This window comes from Oncorhynchus masou, chromosome 29 (genome assembly GCF_036934945.1).
Source record: "Oncorhynchus masou masou isolate Uvic2021 chromosome 29, UVic_Omas_1.1, whole genome shotgun sequence".
In the NCBI taxonomy this organism is placed as follows: domain Eukaryota; kingdom Metazoa; phylum Chordata; class Actinopteri; order Salmoniformes; family Salmonidae; genus Oncorhynchus; species Oncorhynchus masou.
This window is the reverse complement of record NC_088240.1, coordinates 15,653,538-15,669,713: the sequence shown is the minus strand read 5'-3', so window position 1 is coordinate 15,669,713 and position 16,176 is coordinate 15,653,538. Positions and strand designations below refer to the sequence as shown.

The 16,176-nt window shown below is 44.0% G+C and overlaps 1 protein-coding gene across 5 annotated transcripts in view; it reads left to right on the top strand.

Moving 5' to 3' along the window:
* LOC135519058 (BCL-6 corepressor-like) overlaps positions 1-14,662 on the top strand; it is an 80,330-nt gene extending 65,668 nt beyond the window's left edge. For all 5 annotated transcript variants that reach the window (XM_064944106.1, XM_064944103.1, XM_064944104.1 and 2 more), the window contains 4 exons: positions 55-200; positions 1,477-1,551; positions 13,081-13,231; positions 13,475-14,662. In XM_064944106.1, the coding sequence (XP_064800178.1) occupies positions 55-200; positions 1,477-1,551; positions 13,081-13,231; positions 13,475-13,922 (820 nt within the window). In that variant the 3' untranslated portion in view covers positions 13,923-14,662. The remainder of the gene's footprint in view (positions 1-54; positions 201-1,476; positions 1,552-13,080; positions 13,232-13,474) is intronic.
* Positions 14,663-16,176: the final 1,514 nt, after the last annotated feature.

Genomic DNA, 16,176 nt, shown 5'->3' with positions numbered 1-16,176 from the left:
CGCGTGCGCGTACACACAGTTTTTCCTATTACATTAATGTGTGTGTGTGTCCAGGCCTCTGCATGACGCGGTGGAAAATGACCATCTGGATGTAGTGCGGGTGTTGCTGTCCTACGGGGCTGACCCTACCCTGTCCACCTATTCTGGCCGCGGTCTGCTCAAGATGACCCACAGCAACAGCATGGAGCGATTCCTCACTGGTCAGTCACTCACTACTATACTGCTGCTCTACCCCTCACTGGTCAGTCACTCACTACTATACTGCTGCTCTACCCCTCACTGGTCAGTCACTCACTACTATACTGCTGCTCTACCCCTCACTGGTCAGTCACTCACTACTTTACTGCTGCTCTACCCCTCACTGGTCAGTCACTCACTACTATACTGCTGCTCTACCCCTCACTGGTCAGTCACTCACTACTATACTGCTGCTCTACCCCTCACTGGTCCCACTGTGCTTCTCATTCTCCATCTCAAAGCACTCTCCCTTGGTCTGCTTTTAAAAACCGTTCTCTCTCAAACACACACATGCTGAAAACAGTCCCTTCTTCCACCCCTTTCCTTTCCCCAGACCACCTGTGTGAGGGGATTCAGTCGGTTGGGATGCGTGCTCGCTCATCTGTCTGGTTACTTAGCAACGGCCGATCTGTTTGCTTAGTGTATGTGCAGAAATGAGCTTCTCAGAACACGCTCACTCTAGAAAATAGAAAGTGTGTGTGTGTGAGAGACAAATGGGATCTCTGCTACATACACATGGAGAATGAAAAGGAACCACACACACCCCCTCACATAGCCAGTGGCGTCCATCTCTTTCTATCCGAACAAGTAAAACCCAATTACCTCAGACAGCAGGCCTTGAGAGAGGAGAGGCGTAGGTAGAGAGGGAGGAAGGGAGGGAGAGCTGGAGAAGGGTTTAGACGGAAAGATAGAGCGAGCGACAGACATTGTGTGTGTACTCCTCCCTCCACCTGGTCCCACTCATCTGGAGGTCGTTAATCCCTCCAGACACCCAACGCCTCAGTACTGGCACTCAGCCCAGCTCTTACTGGCTCTCTGTGTTTGTGTGTACTTGGTTTGTGTGTGCGCCTTGTACCGTAAATGTCTCCGTGTGTGTGTGTGTTTGTCATAGAGAGAGAGGGAAGGAAGTAGAGTGTGGTTCCAATTTCATTTTTAGCATATTCCTCTAGCCTCAGCATGAACCAAGCCAGCAATGATCCAGTATAGACAGCCCCTCTCTCCCCTCACTTCAAGTATCCAGCCAGCTATGATGCAGTATAGACAGCCCCTCTCTCCCCTCCTCTCCCCAAGTATCCAGCCAGCTATGATGCAGTATAGAAAGCCCCCTCTCTACCAAAGCTGTGACAGGCCCCTCATCTAACCTTGCTCGTCTCTCTCATGCTTTCTCTCTCCCGCTCTTTCCTCTTACTTTCTTGCTCTTTCGTTCTCTCTCTCTCTCTCTCTCTCTTCTCCACATAGATTATTTTGCTGACCTGCAGGGCCACTCTGACGACCCAGAGACCCACTGGGAATTCTATGGCAGTGCTGTGTGTGGTGAGTTTAGTTCTAGTTTTGTGTGTAAGAGTCCCATTGTGTAATATAACTGTGTACAGGGCCTGCAGTAAGTATTCATAACCCTTGACTTAATCCACATTTTGTTGTTACAGCCTGAATTCAAAATTGATTAAATACATTTCTCAGCCATCTAGAATACAATGACGAAGTGAAAACATGTTTTTACAAATCTCATTTACATACATTACCAGTCAAATTTTTGGACACCTATTCATTCAAGGGTTTCTCTTTATTTCTACATTGTAAAAAAGTATTAAACAAATCCAAAATATATTTTAGGTTCTTCAAAGTAGGCACCATTTGCCTTGATGACAGCTTTGCACACTCTTGGCATTCTCTCAACCAGCAACACCTGGAATGCTTTTCAAATCAAATACACATGGTTAGCAGATGTTAATGCGAGTGTAGCGAAATGTTTGTGCTTCTAGTTCCGACCATGCAGTAATATCTAACAAGTAATCTAACAACAACCACCTTATACACAAGTGTAAAGGAATGAATAAGATATGTACATATCAATATATTGATGAGTGATGGCCGTTCAGCATAGGCAAGATGCAGTAGATGGTATAGAGTACAGTATATACATATGAGATGAGTAATGTAGGGTATGTAAAGTGGCATTGTTTAAAGTGACTAGTAATACATTTATTACACCCAATTTTTAATTATTAAAGTGGCGAGAGATTTGAGTCTGTATGTTGGCAGCAGCCACTCAATGTTAGTGATGGCTGTTTAACAGTCTGAGGGCCTTGAGATAGAAGCTGTTTTTCAGTCTCTCGGTCCCAGCTTTTATGTACCTGTACTGACCTCTCCTTCTGGATAATAGCGGGGTGAACAGACAGTGGCTCGGGTGGTTGTTGTCCTTGATGATCTTTTTGGCCTTCCTGTGATTGTGCATCTGTAAAAGTTTTGTTAGTGTTTTTGGTTACAAGTCAAATGTCTTCAGCCTCCCGAGGTTGAAGAGGCGCTGCTGAGCCTTCTTCATCACGCTGTCTGTGGGGGTGGACCATTTCAGATTGTCCCTGATGTGTACGCCGAGGAACTTAACTCTCCACCCTCTCCACTACTGTCCTGTTGATGAAGATAGTAGGCTGCTCCCTCTGCTGTTTCCTGAAGTCTACTATCATCTCCTTTGTTTTGTTGATGTTGAGATTATTTTCCTGAAACACACTCCGAGGGCCCTCACCTCCTCCCTGTAGGCCATCTCGTCGTTGTTGGTAATCAAGCCTACCACTGTAGTGTCGTCTGCAAACTTGATGGTTGAGTTGGAGGCGTGCATGGCCACGCAGTCGTGGGTGAACAGGGAGTACAGGAGAGGGCTGAGAACTCACCCTTGTGGGACCCAGTGTTGAGGATCAGGGGGGTGGAGATGTTGTTACCTACCCTCACCACCTGGGGGCGGCCCGTCAGGAAGTCCAGGACCTATTTGCACAGTGCGGGGTCGAGACCCAGGTTCTCAAGCTTAATGACAAGTTTGGAGGGTAGTATGGTGTTAAATGCTGAGCTCTAGTCGATGAACAGCATTCTTACATATGTATTCCTCTTGTCCAGATGGGATAGGGCAGTGTGATTGCGATTCCTTCATCTGTGGACCTATTGGGGCGGTAAGCAAACTGAAGTGGGTCTAGGGTGGCCGGTAAGGTGGAGGTGATATGGTCCTTGACTAGTCTCTCAAAGCACTTCATGATGACAGAAGTGAGTGCAATGGTGCGATAGTCGTTTAGCTCAGTTACCTTAGCTCTCTTGGGAACAGGAACAATGGTGGCCCTCTTGAAGCATGTGGGAACAGCAGATTGATTGAGTGAATGTTTGTAAACACACTAGCCAGCACATGCTCTGAGGAAGTGGATGGGGATGCCGTCTGGGCCTGCAGCCTTGCGAGGGTTGACACATTTAAATGTTTTTCTCACGTTGGCTGCAGTGAAGGAGAGCCTGCATGATTTGGTAGTGGTGTCAGTGGCACTGTATCAAAAACAAAAAGTTGTTTAGTCTGTCTGAACAAAGCATCCTGATGGCATCGATCTGCTGCTTTTTCTTTTGTAGACCCTGCCACTTACGTCTCGTGTCTGTGCCGTTGAATTCTACTTTGTCTCTATACTGACGCTTAGCTTGTTTGATTGCCTTGCGGAGGGAATAGCTACACTGTTTGGTCATGTTTCCGGTCACCTTGCCATGAATAAAAGTAGTGGTGTGCGCTTTCAGTTTTGCTCGAATGCTGCCATCAATCCACGGCTTCTGGTTGGGGAAGGTTTTAATTGTCACCGTGGTTACGTCACCACCAATAAACTCGCTGACCAAATCAGCGTATACATCCATGTTGTTCGACGCCGGGAAAACATAACTCAGTCCACGTGATCGAAGCAATCTTGAAGGGTGGAATCAGATTGGTCGGACCAGCATTGAACAGACCTGGGCGGCTAGGAGCAACAAAATGGAGTCGGTCAGATTTGCCGAAAGGAGGGTAAGGGAGGGCTTTGTATGCGTCGCGGAAGTTAGAGTAGCAATGATCCAGAATTTTTCCAGCCCGGGTCGCGCATTCGATATGCTGATAAAATTTAGGGAGCCTTGTTTTCAGCCTCAGGATATGTGGTTTCCAGTTTACATAGTCAAATTATGTTGTCTGCTTGGGGGGGGAGTACATGACTAATTATAATCGAAGAGAATTCTCTTGGAAGATAATGCGGTCGGCATTTGATTGTAAGGATTTCTAGATCAGGTGAACAAAAGGCCTTGAGTTCCTGTAAGTTATGATCACACCCCCACCCTTCTTCTATACCAGAGAGATGTTTGTTTCTGTTGGGGCAATGTGTGAAGAAACCAAGTGACTATCCCGAGTGAGCCATGTTTCCTTTCAACAGAGAATGTTAATCTCTGATGTCTCTCTGGAAGGCAACCCTTCATCAGATTTCGTCTACCTTGTTGTCAAGAGACTGGACATTGGCTAGTAGTATACTCAGGAGCGGTGGGCGATGAGCCTGACCGTCTGCCCCTTCTATGGCGTCATTGTTTTGGGTCATTTTCCAGCAGTCCCCACATATGCTGAGCACTTGGTGGCTGCTTTGCCTTCACTCTGTGGTCCAAACCATCTCAATTGGGTTAAGGTCGGGTGATTGTGGAGGCCAGGTCATCTGATGCAGCACTCAATCACTCTCCTTCTTGGTCAAATAGCCCTTACATAGCTGGAGGTGTGTTTTGGGTCATTGTTCTGTTGAAAAACAAATGATTGTCTCACTAAGCGCAAACCAGATGGGATGCCATTTCGCTGCGGTAGCCATGCTGGTTAAGTGCGCCTTGAATTATAAATAAATCAGACAGTGTCACCAGCAAAGCACCATCACACCACCACCTCTGTGCTTCACGGTTGGAACCACACATGCAGATATCATCCTTTCTGCGTCTCACAAAGACGGTTGTTGGAACCAAAAACCTCAAATTTGGACTCAGACCAAAGCACAGATTTTATATTGTCACAGGCCGGCTCAGCCTGTGGCAAAAATGATGGGACACAAACAGGTATAGGCCAAGCAAAAAGTTATTATTAACTTTAAACAAAGAAAAAGGAATGAGTGGTGAAAGTATCATGATGTAAAGTGCAGGGATGCGTGAATCTGTGTGTGTGAATATGACTGAGTGAAAACTACAAAGGAACGAACAAAACAGGATCATACCTGGAGGAGCAGAGAGACGAGTGGTTAGTGAAGCAGTTTAAATACCCTGAGCCCAGGTGGCTCCAATCACTAACGACCCTCTGCCTGCAGGAGGAACCGCCCGTGACACCCCCCTCCTTAAAATGAGGGTCCCACCCTCAACCCAAATTTTGGCCCAACATATTCAAAACAATCCAAAGTCCCGTCCACCCTCTCCCAAAAAACAATGGATACCAGTCCCGGCTCCTAGCAGTAGCCCTGTGTCCCCCAGCTGACTGTCCGCCCCTCAAACTCGGCAGCCCTGGTACCTGGGGAGCAATTTAAGAGGAAAGAGGTGCAGACAGCCCGTAGGGGTCAGCAGAGAGAAGATAAACTAGGTTAAAGGAGCACAGGACAGAGCATCAGCAATGATATTATCCTTACCACTAATGTGTCTAATATCAAGGTTGAATGGTTGCAAGAACAAAGCCCAACGTATCAACAAAATCCTGACCAACAACCTTGCCTAGGTATGTGAATGTAGCTTTGGCAAACTCACATTTTGCCAAATTGATAGTCAACCTGGCCCACATCAGTCTTTCGAACAGGGCTTGCACTCTCCAAACATGCTCCTCCCAGGAGTCTGAGTAGATGACCACGTCGTCCAAATACACGGCACACCCTTCCAGACCTGAGACCAACCGATTCATTAGCCTCTGGAAGGTGGCTGGAGCATTCCGCAAGCCATCACTGTATAAGAGAACAAACCAGATGGAGTTATTATAAAGGCAGCAATCTCACAAGCTCTTTTGGTAAGGGTTACTTGTCAATATCCCTTTAAAAGCTAAAATTTGCTGACCCAACTTGATCAATACAGTCCTCCATCCTAGGAAGAGGGTAAAGGTCTGCTTTAGTAACATTGTTAACTTTTCTATAATCAGTGCAAGGTCTGGATGTGGAATCAGACTTTTTGACCAAAAGACAGGGGGAAGCCCAATTTGAACAACATGGCTCCGCATCCCATTGTCCAACATATACTGCACCTCTGTTTCCAATTGCAGTCTCTTCTCCTCAGATACGATAAAATCTCTGTTTGATAGGCTTAGCATCTCCGATGTCTATCATGCTCAATTAAGTGGGTTTGCGATAGTGTCAGAAAACAAAACAGGGTAGTTTCTAATAAGAGCTACCAATTCATCACGTTTGAGTCTAAATTATCTACCAAAACCAAGGTTTTGCAAAGTCTGGGAGTTCTTCAACCGACCTTGTAAGACCTCATCCGAAACCCTAACTACCTCTTCTCCCCCTCCACCAAATTAAAGACAAGATGCAGCGACTGGAGCAGCAGTCAACGCTGACCTCACCGCTGGAGGGCCTTCAACTCTGCTTAGATCACGGGAGTGATAACATTTTAACAGTTTCACATGGCATAATTTAGAGGACTTCCTATGACTAGGCGTTTCAATAAGATTGTTCAAATCTGACACTTTACACAACACAGTGAAAGGACCACAGTATTTTGCCTGAAAAGGTGAACTTACAAGAGGCAGAAGAGAAAGTAACCGTTCACCGGGACTAAACACAAGCAGCTCAGCCTGTCCGTCATATTTCAGTTTTAGTTTCTCTTTCGCCAGTTCACCAGCCCTATACAACTTCAACCTAAAACCATTTACATAGTCAATAAGGTTCTGAGGTGGTTCCTCAGGCAAACAACCATCCTGCAACACTGCTAAAGGACCACGCACCTTGTTACCAAACACTAAGTCATTTGGGCTAAACCCTGTGCTTTCCTGCACTACTTCACAAGCAGCACGTAACAGCCAAGGTAACCCCTCCTCCCAATCTGCAGACAGTTCTGTACAGTATGCACGAAGCAAGGATTTTAAAGTTTGAAAACCTTCCAAAGCTCCCTGGCTCTAGGCATGGAACGCAGTAGACTTGTTGTGTTTACCTCCCATTTATTTGCTCAGGTTCTCAAACAGCTTAAAGTTAGACCTCTGATCTGACTTGATGATTTTTGGAATCCCAAATGTTGAAATAGAGTTAACGCTTAAACCTCTTGGAACTACCGCTCCGGGAGAATTGTCATCAACTGACACTAATTAGCATTACACAACGGACAAAAAAATATTACTAGAAAATATTCATATTCATGAATTCACAAGTGAAATATATTGAAACAGAGCTTAGCCTTTTGTTAATCACCATGTCATCTCAGATTTTGAAATTATGCTTTACAGCCAAAGCAAGACAAGCATGTGTAAGTTTATCGATAGCCTAGCATAGCATTATGCCTAGAAAGCAGCAGGTTTACAAATCAGAAAAGCAATCAAATTAAATTGTTTACCTTTGATGAGCTTCGGATGTTGTTTTCACTCACGAGACTCCCAGTTAGATAGCAAATGTTCCATTTTTCCATAAAGATTATTTTTGTAGCCGACAGCCTCGTTTGTTCTTCACGTTTGGCTGAGAAATCAACCGGAAATTGCGGCCACGACAACGCCGAAAAAGATTTGAAATTAGATCCATTAGACAGAAACATAGCAAACGTTTTTTTAATCCATCCTCAAGGTGTTTTTCAAATATCCATTCGATAATATATCAACCGGATCAGTTGGCTGCTTCATAGGATAGAGAGAAACAATGGCCACATTTGTCTATTACACACACATCACTCTGAGAGCCACCAGCTGACCACTGACGCAATGTTGTCGCTCGGTCTCATTTTTCAAAATAAAAGCCTGAAACTATGTATTGTGACACTAAACACATTAGGGAAGCCATAGAAAAAGGAATCTTGTTGATATCCCCTTCACTGCTCAATAGGAACACAGAGGTTTCTAAATAAGAGTCACTTCCTGATTGGATTTTTCTCAGGCTTTCACCTGCAATATCAGTTCTGTTATACTCAGACAATTTTTTTTACAGTTTTGGAAACTTTAGAGTTTTCTATCCTAAGCTGTCAATTTTATGCATATTCTATTATCTGGTCCTGAAAAATAGCCTGTTTACTTTGGAAATGTTATTTTTCCAAAAATGAAAAGTGCCCCCTAGTTTCAAGAGGTTAACTACTGATTTTGAAGTTATGGTACGCAAGGAAAAAGCTGCCGGATATCTGGTTGCTTGACACAACAGTTAATAAGTAGCTATGACCTGACTTGGACCTTGGTAAAGGCCCAACACAACCGATAAGATGCTCAAAAGGTAAAGCCCTGTGGCTGGTTTGGCTTACCTGTACGCTGACACTTATGACAAGTTTTAATAAACTGAGCTACATCCCGCTTTAAACTTGGCCAGAAAAAAATAACGGAGTATGCGATCATAAGGGGAACACCCCCCTATCCACATCGATGGAACAGTAGTGGAGAGGGTAGTAAGTTTTAAGTTCCTTGGCATACACATCACAGACAAACTGAATTGGTCCACCCACACAGACAGCATGGTGAAGGCGCAGCAGCACCTCTTCAACCTCAGGAGGCTGACGAAATTCGGCTTGTCACCAAAAGCACTCAAACTTCTACAGATGCACAAGTGAGAGCATCCTGGCGGGCTGTATCACCGCCTGGTACGGCAACTGCTCCGCCCACAACCGTAAGGCTCTCCAGAGGGTAGTGAGGTCTGCACAACGCATCACCGGGGGCAAACTACCTGCCCTCCAGGATACCTACACCACCCGATGTTACAGGAAGGCCATAAAGATCATCAAGGACATCAACCACCCGAGCCACTGCCTGTTCACCCCGCTATCATCCAGAAGGCGAGGTCAGTACAGGTGCATCAAAGCTGGGACCGAGAGACTGAAAAACAGCTTCTATCTCAAGGCCATCAGACTGTTAAACAGCCACCACTAACATTGAGTGGCTGCTGCCAACACACTGACTCAACTCCAGCCACTTTAATAATGAGAATTGATGTAAAATATATCACTAGCCACTTTAAACAATGCTACCTAATATGTTTACATACCCTACATTATTCATCTCATATGTATACACTATACTCTACATAAAGATGCAGTAGAAATAGTACATGTATCACTAGCCACTTTAACTATGCCACTTTGTTTACATACTCATATGTATATACTGTACTCGATACCATCTACTGTATCTTGCCTATGCCGCTCTGTACCATCACTCATTCATATATCTTTATGTACATATTCTTTATCCCCTTACACTTGTGTATAAGATAGTAGTTTTGGAATTGTTAGTTAGATTACTTGTTGGTTATTACTGTGTTGTCGGAACTAGAAGCACAAGCATTTCGCTACACTCACATTAACATCTGCTAACCATGTAAATTTGGTTTTGATTTGATTTAAGTTTCACGAACACCCATATGACCTGCCACATCACCATGTGAAGTTTGCAACACTTTATTTAGCATAGGAGTAGGTACAACTATTTGAAAGACTGGTTATCCTAGACCCTGCTCATAGTGTGAAACCCATTTCCTGACCAACAGCCCATCAAGAAGAAAATAACACTGAGCACTATTCCTCACCACTGAATCAGGAACAACGTTATCAAACAGATCAGCCAAGGTAGTATAGGCCTTTTGCTCAGCCATCAATGAATCTCTAGAACTAGTCAACTGTTCTGTCTGGAGTTTGACTGGCAACTCAAGACTTTCTGGCTTACTCTCCATCTCCTTACGAGAGGCTGCGCGGGTAACCGCACAAACTGGAAATACCTCAGGAGACACAGTTTTGATCTGGAGATTCCCTTGCAGGGGACACTGAAGGTTGCTTCTTACAGATGTTTAGTTTGCCATCTGCCCACACCTTACTACCTGCCAAGTCATTCCCCAAAATCATGTGGACTCCCTCTACTGGCAACTGGGGTCTAACCCCAACATCACCCTCTACCAGCCCACATTTTAGGGTAACTTCATATAAGGGACAAGAGAATGGAACTAAACCCATATCATTACACAACTGCCAGTGTCAGACTCTTTAGAGAAGGCAAAACAGATTCCAGAATAAGATCATCTAAAGCTCCAGTGTCTCTTAAGATCTTGATTGAAACATGTTGGTTGCCATCTACCAGGGACACGACACCATCTGAAATAAAGGCTGAGGAATCAGTGGGAAGACTGAGAATCAAACTCAACTAGTGGCTGTAACAGGAGCTGCCATCACAGGTTTAACCTGACCTGACTTTGATTTAAGCAGAGGACAATCTTTCTTCCAATGTCCTTCAACTAAACAGTAGCGTCAGGTATTAGCATTAACCAGTGCTTTAATCCTCCAGACCCACACTTCTGCTGAGGCCTTTGGAAAGAAGCTCCAAAAGGTGACCTACTATTCCTAGGAGTTATTTATGGTACATGTCACTGTTTGACTCAACATGGCTTTTATGTGTTAGCCGGTACTCATCTGCAAGGATTGCTGCATCACTTGGAGACTTAACTTTACGTTCATTCATGTATGTAGCAACCTGGTCAGACAGGTTCTAACACAATCAAATTAGACAGACCCTCAAAAGTTCTAACTTCAGAAGCTGTACACCAACGATTAAATGCAGAAGTCAAATCATGAACAAGCTCAGAATAGATTTGTGAATCAAACTTTTTCCTGTAACGAAAACGTTGATGATATGCCTCTGGCACAAGCGCGTAGACCTTCAGAACTGCCGATTTAACTTTAGCAAAAACTTTACTGTCAGCTACACTCAGTGCTGCAAAAGCCTCACATGCTTTACACATTGCAACAACAGTCATGTCCAAATCTGACCGAGCTCTAGCTTCCGCAATACGCTCAAATAAAGCAAAGTGTGTGTCTGGATCTGACTCATCAAATTTAGGAAACAAACAAAGATTCTGTGAAACGTCAAACTGGTAGTCCTTCTGGTCTATTAGCATTTCTCAATCGCACTCTCTAACTGCATTTGCAACAGCTCCCTCTGCGGCTCAAAACTTGCAGACTGACCCCCCCCAAAAAAAAACATTTCCCTAAGACCCTGCTTTAATCTAGTTTTAAAAAATTAGCAACAATCTGATGTTCAGAAATGTCAATGAACTGCTCCTTAGTACACAACTCTAAGGCTACCCCTGAAGGAGCTTGAACAAAACTACTTAGAATGGAAGACATTTTCCTCAACCAATACAAATGCTCAAAAAACAAAACAACTCACCTGCTGTCAGTCTGGGTTGAAGGACAGGAGTCACACCCCACTATCCTCCAAAAACTACTAACTAACTGGCCCTGGTCTTTGCAGTCACACGGTGGGGTTTTATGCACAAAACCAGTGGAGTGGAAAAGACAACCAGAAACTGGCTCCCTGGCGCCCCCCCCCCTCGCCGATAAGCCTGAACAGGAGAGGACTCCCACCTGAACAAAACCCAGAAAAACCCAGAGTGAATTGCTAACCAAATTTAGCTAACAAGCAAACTGAACCAAAAGAACACATGGCTCAACGCTCTTCAACAATATTGGCCCAACCAAAACATCCCCTCAAACTAAAACATTTGGCAATCTGAACTAAACTGACCCAAAACAATAATCAAATAAGCCAAATTACAAAGACAAACGTATCAATAATAAGACAGACAACATAGACAAAACCTTAAATCAACTATGACAAAAAGTTAAAGTAAACTAAAATACTAAAGTAAGACTAAAGTACAATTAACTTACGGATGAGCCCCCACTTGTCACAGGCCGGCTCATAGCCTGTGGCAAAAATGAAGGGACACGAACAACAGGTATAGGCAAATCAAAAAGGTTTTTTATTATAAACCAAAAACTATTAGCTTTAAACAAAGAAAAAGGAATGAGGTGTGAAAGTATCATAATGTAGGGTGTATGTAAAGTGCAGGGATGTGTGAATCTGTGTGTGAATATGACTGAGTGCAAACTACGTAAAACTACAAAGGAACAAACAAAACAGGATCATACCTGGAGCATCAGAGAGAGATGAGAGTGAAGCAGTTTATCTATCTTCTGTATACCACCACTACCTTGTCACAACACAACTGATTGGCTCAAAAGCATTAAGAAGGAAAGAAATTCCACAAATTATACTTTAACAAGGCACACCTGTTAATTGAAATGCATTCCAGGTGACTACCTCATGAAGCTGATTGAGAGAATGCCAAGAGTGCAAAGCAATCATCAAGGCAAAGGGTGGCTACTTTGAAGAATCTAAAATATATTTTGATTTGTTTAACACTTTTTGGTTACTACATGATTCCTTATGTGTTATTTTATAGTTTTGATGTCTTCACTATTATTCTAAAATGTAGAAAATAGTCCAAATAAAATCCCTTGAATGAGCAGGTGTGTCTAAACTTTTGACTGGGGGTAGTTCTACTAAGCTATTTGGGATTGTTTTAAGATGGTCATACCAATGATGAATTTTAGGACCCCTTTAGGGTATAAACAAAAATATACCCATCTCAACGTCAACAGTGAATAGGCGACTCCAGGATGCTGGCCTTCTAGGCAGAGTTCCTCTGTCCAGTGTCTGTTATTTTGCCCATCTTAATCTTGTCTTTTTATTGTCCAGCCTGAGATATGGCTTTTTCTTTGCAACTCTGTCTAGAAAGCCAGCATCCCAGAGTCGCCTCTTCGCCATTGAGACTGGTGTTTTGACTTATTTACTCCTGACTCTATTTAGTCTTGACATAACAAAGGGGTTGAATACTTATTGACCCAAGACATTTCAGCATTTCATTTTTAAATTAATTTGTATAAAATTCTAAAACCTAATTCCACTGTGGCATGATGGGGTATTGTGTGTATGCCACTGACACAGCATCTCATGCTGGAACACAACAACGTGGAAAAGCCCAGGGCTGTGAATACTTTGAGTCATTAGAAGAGGGCAGTGGACTTGTGTTATTCTAACTGTGTATCCCTTTCTCCATGTCTCAGAGCCCTTAGAGGAGGGCAGTGTGTGTAACATGCTGGCGGATCCCCCAGGGCCAGAGGAAGATGACGGGGACAGGAGGGAGCTCTTTGAGTTTGAGTTCTCCAACCAACCCCTCCTCCCCTGCTACAACATCCAGGTGTCCTTGTCGCAGGGGTGAGTGTATACACACACACACACACACACACACACACACACACACACACACACACACACACACACACACACACACACACACACACACACACAGAAATCAATATGATTGGATAGAAGCAGTAAAAGAGGGAAAGAGTACAGAATGAGAGAGTGAGATGAAAGTGACAGATTGTAAACCAAGACCATTTGTTAATCTCTTGTGTGTAAATCCTTGCGGTCCCGAATCCTACCCCCAACCCCCAGGTCCAGGAACTGGCTTCTCCTCTCAGATGTTCTCCGGAAGCTGCGGATGTCGGCCCGTTCATTCCGCTCCTCCTTCCCCCACATGAATGTGGTGACGATGGCCGAGGCAGAGTTTTACCGCCAGGCCTCCCTCTCCCAGCTCTTCTCCTGCCCAGACGAGCTGGAGGGCTTCCAGCCAGACAGCAAGGAGCTGCTGGACCTGGTGGAGGGGAGTGCTGAGCTGGCCGCTCTGCTGGGATCCACCCTGGAGTGCCTGGATGACCGCTGGGATGAACCCCTGGAGGCTAACGTTAATGCTAAGGCTAATGTTAATGGGAACATTAGGGCTATGGCTAATGCTAAAGCTAAGACTAACTCTAAGACTAATGGTAACGCTAATTTTAAAGCTAAGGCTAATGCTAACAGGAGGTTGTTATCCCTGACCCTGAACTTTGACTCAGATTTCTGAATCCCTACTCTACAGTGGGGGGCCTACGATAGGTGAATGAGTAAGACCCCTGAGATCTGAGATGAACTCCTGCTCTGGACTGTATGGATGAACGGACAGACAGAGCAGCAGAGACCTGAATGTGTCTGTACATCAAGCGAAGATGAAGAGGCGACTGTAAATTAACATTTGTCTTATTTTTATAAATGTATTAATATAAGTATAATTATATCTGGAAATGTTATCTTGATTTCTCTCCTGCAATTGTGTGAGCGAGAGTGTGGTTGTGTTATCATGATTGGAAGGTTGTTTGTGTGTTAAACAGTATAATATATGTGTGTGTGTGTGTCAGTTTATATGCCATAGTGTGTGTCTGAGCACTGAGGCAGCGCTTTGAATGTCACATTTTTTGTTCATAGGAAGCACATGATGAGGATCAGTTGTATATTTTTTTGTTCTCCTCAGACAGAGTTAGCACTCTCATCACCCTCAGGGGCTGTTTTGTACCTGTGTTCAATCTGCTTCTCATTTAGTCTCTCATTTCCCTTGCAAATCTGAAGAGATGTGTTTTTGTATAATATTACAGGTTTAAAGATGAGAAGATATTCGCCCTTCGGTACAGAACTTGTACATAACAGGGTGGCTATTGCAGAACAGTAGCAGTTATACTATGTGTTTTTTTTGTAATTAAAATATCTCATTTGTATTTATATTTTGCCAGCAAAATTATAAAAATAAATCTTAACATTTGCAAGAAAGTTTCTCTGAGTGTTATGCTCCACATTTTGTTATTACTATTGAAGGGTTTACATGGACCCAGCTAATCTTTGAACATAAGGCACATTCTGGCATTTCAAGACCAAATCTGTCAAGCCTGGACCTACAAAGACATCCAGACAGTTAGTGCAAATCCAAAGTTGGGCGACTTCAATATTTAAGCTGTACACTTTAACCTACATACAGGAGCTACTTGTTTAGCTCCCAAGTGGCGCAGCGGTCTAAGGCACTGCATCTCAGGTTCGAATCCAGGCTGTATCACAACCGGCCGTGATTGGGAGTCCCATAGGGCGGCGCACAATTTGCTCGGCATCGTCTGGGTTTGGCCGGCATAGGCCGTCATTCTAAATGAGAATTTGTTCTTAACTGACTTGTCTAGTTAAATAAAGATTCAAATAGTGGAGCTAGGCTGTCCTGAGCCACATCCTGAATGCTCAACAATAAAGGGGTTGGAGGGGAGAAACAGTAGCCTACGCAAGTAAACTCAAAGTCCCTCAAGCCAAATGAAGACAACAAAGTAAAGAAAACACAGCATACCGTTTGCTGTGGATAATCACAAAGCTTTGGGGGGAGCACTGCTGCTACCTCGCTCTCAAACCAAGGTGCTTGAATTGAGGAACAAACTGCAGTAGAAGATATTCAGAAACTCTTGGAGGACAATCGAAGTAAATGCAAAAAAGCTTGTTTATTGTTAAAAGTGAAAACACACCGCATGGCGCCGACAGAGATGGTCACCTCGTTTCAGGTCCTTAAACAATGCAGTAATTCGTTTTTTAAAGTTTTATTTCTGACATTGTTAGCCCAGAAAACCTCAAGTGTTATTACATACAGCCAGGAATAACTATTGGATATAAAAGTGATTACGACAAGGAATAGAACTTTCCCGAAGCCGATCCTTTGTCATGGGATCTTATCCCAGAGGCCGACCTAAAACAACGAGGTCGCCACAGGAAAGGCAGACGGAGCAGCCTACTGGTCAGACTTAGAAGGCGAGCACACCATCCACCGCTTCCAAGCATATTACTCACCAATGTCCAGTCTCTAGATAACAAGGTGGATGAAATTAGGGCATGAGTTGCCTTCCAGAGAGACATCCGAGATTGTAACATTCTCTGTTTCAGGGAAACATGGCTCACTCGGGATATGTTGTCAGTTGGTACAGCCACCCGGTTTCTTCATGCATCACGCTGACCGAAACAAACATCTCTCTGGTAAGAAGAAGGGCGGAGGTGTATGCCTTGTGATCAACGACTCATGGTGTGATCCTAACAACATACAGGAACTCAAGTCCTTTTGTTCACCTGACCTAGAATTCCTTACAATCAAATGCCGACCGCATTATCTTCCAAGAGAATTCTCTTCGATTATAATTAGTCATGTACCCCCCCCCCCAAGCAGATACCTCGTCGGCCCTGAAAGAACTTCACTGGACTGTATGTAAACTGGAAACCATACATCCTGAGGTGCATTTATTGTAGCTGGGGATTTTACCAAAGCT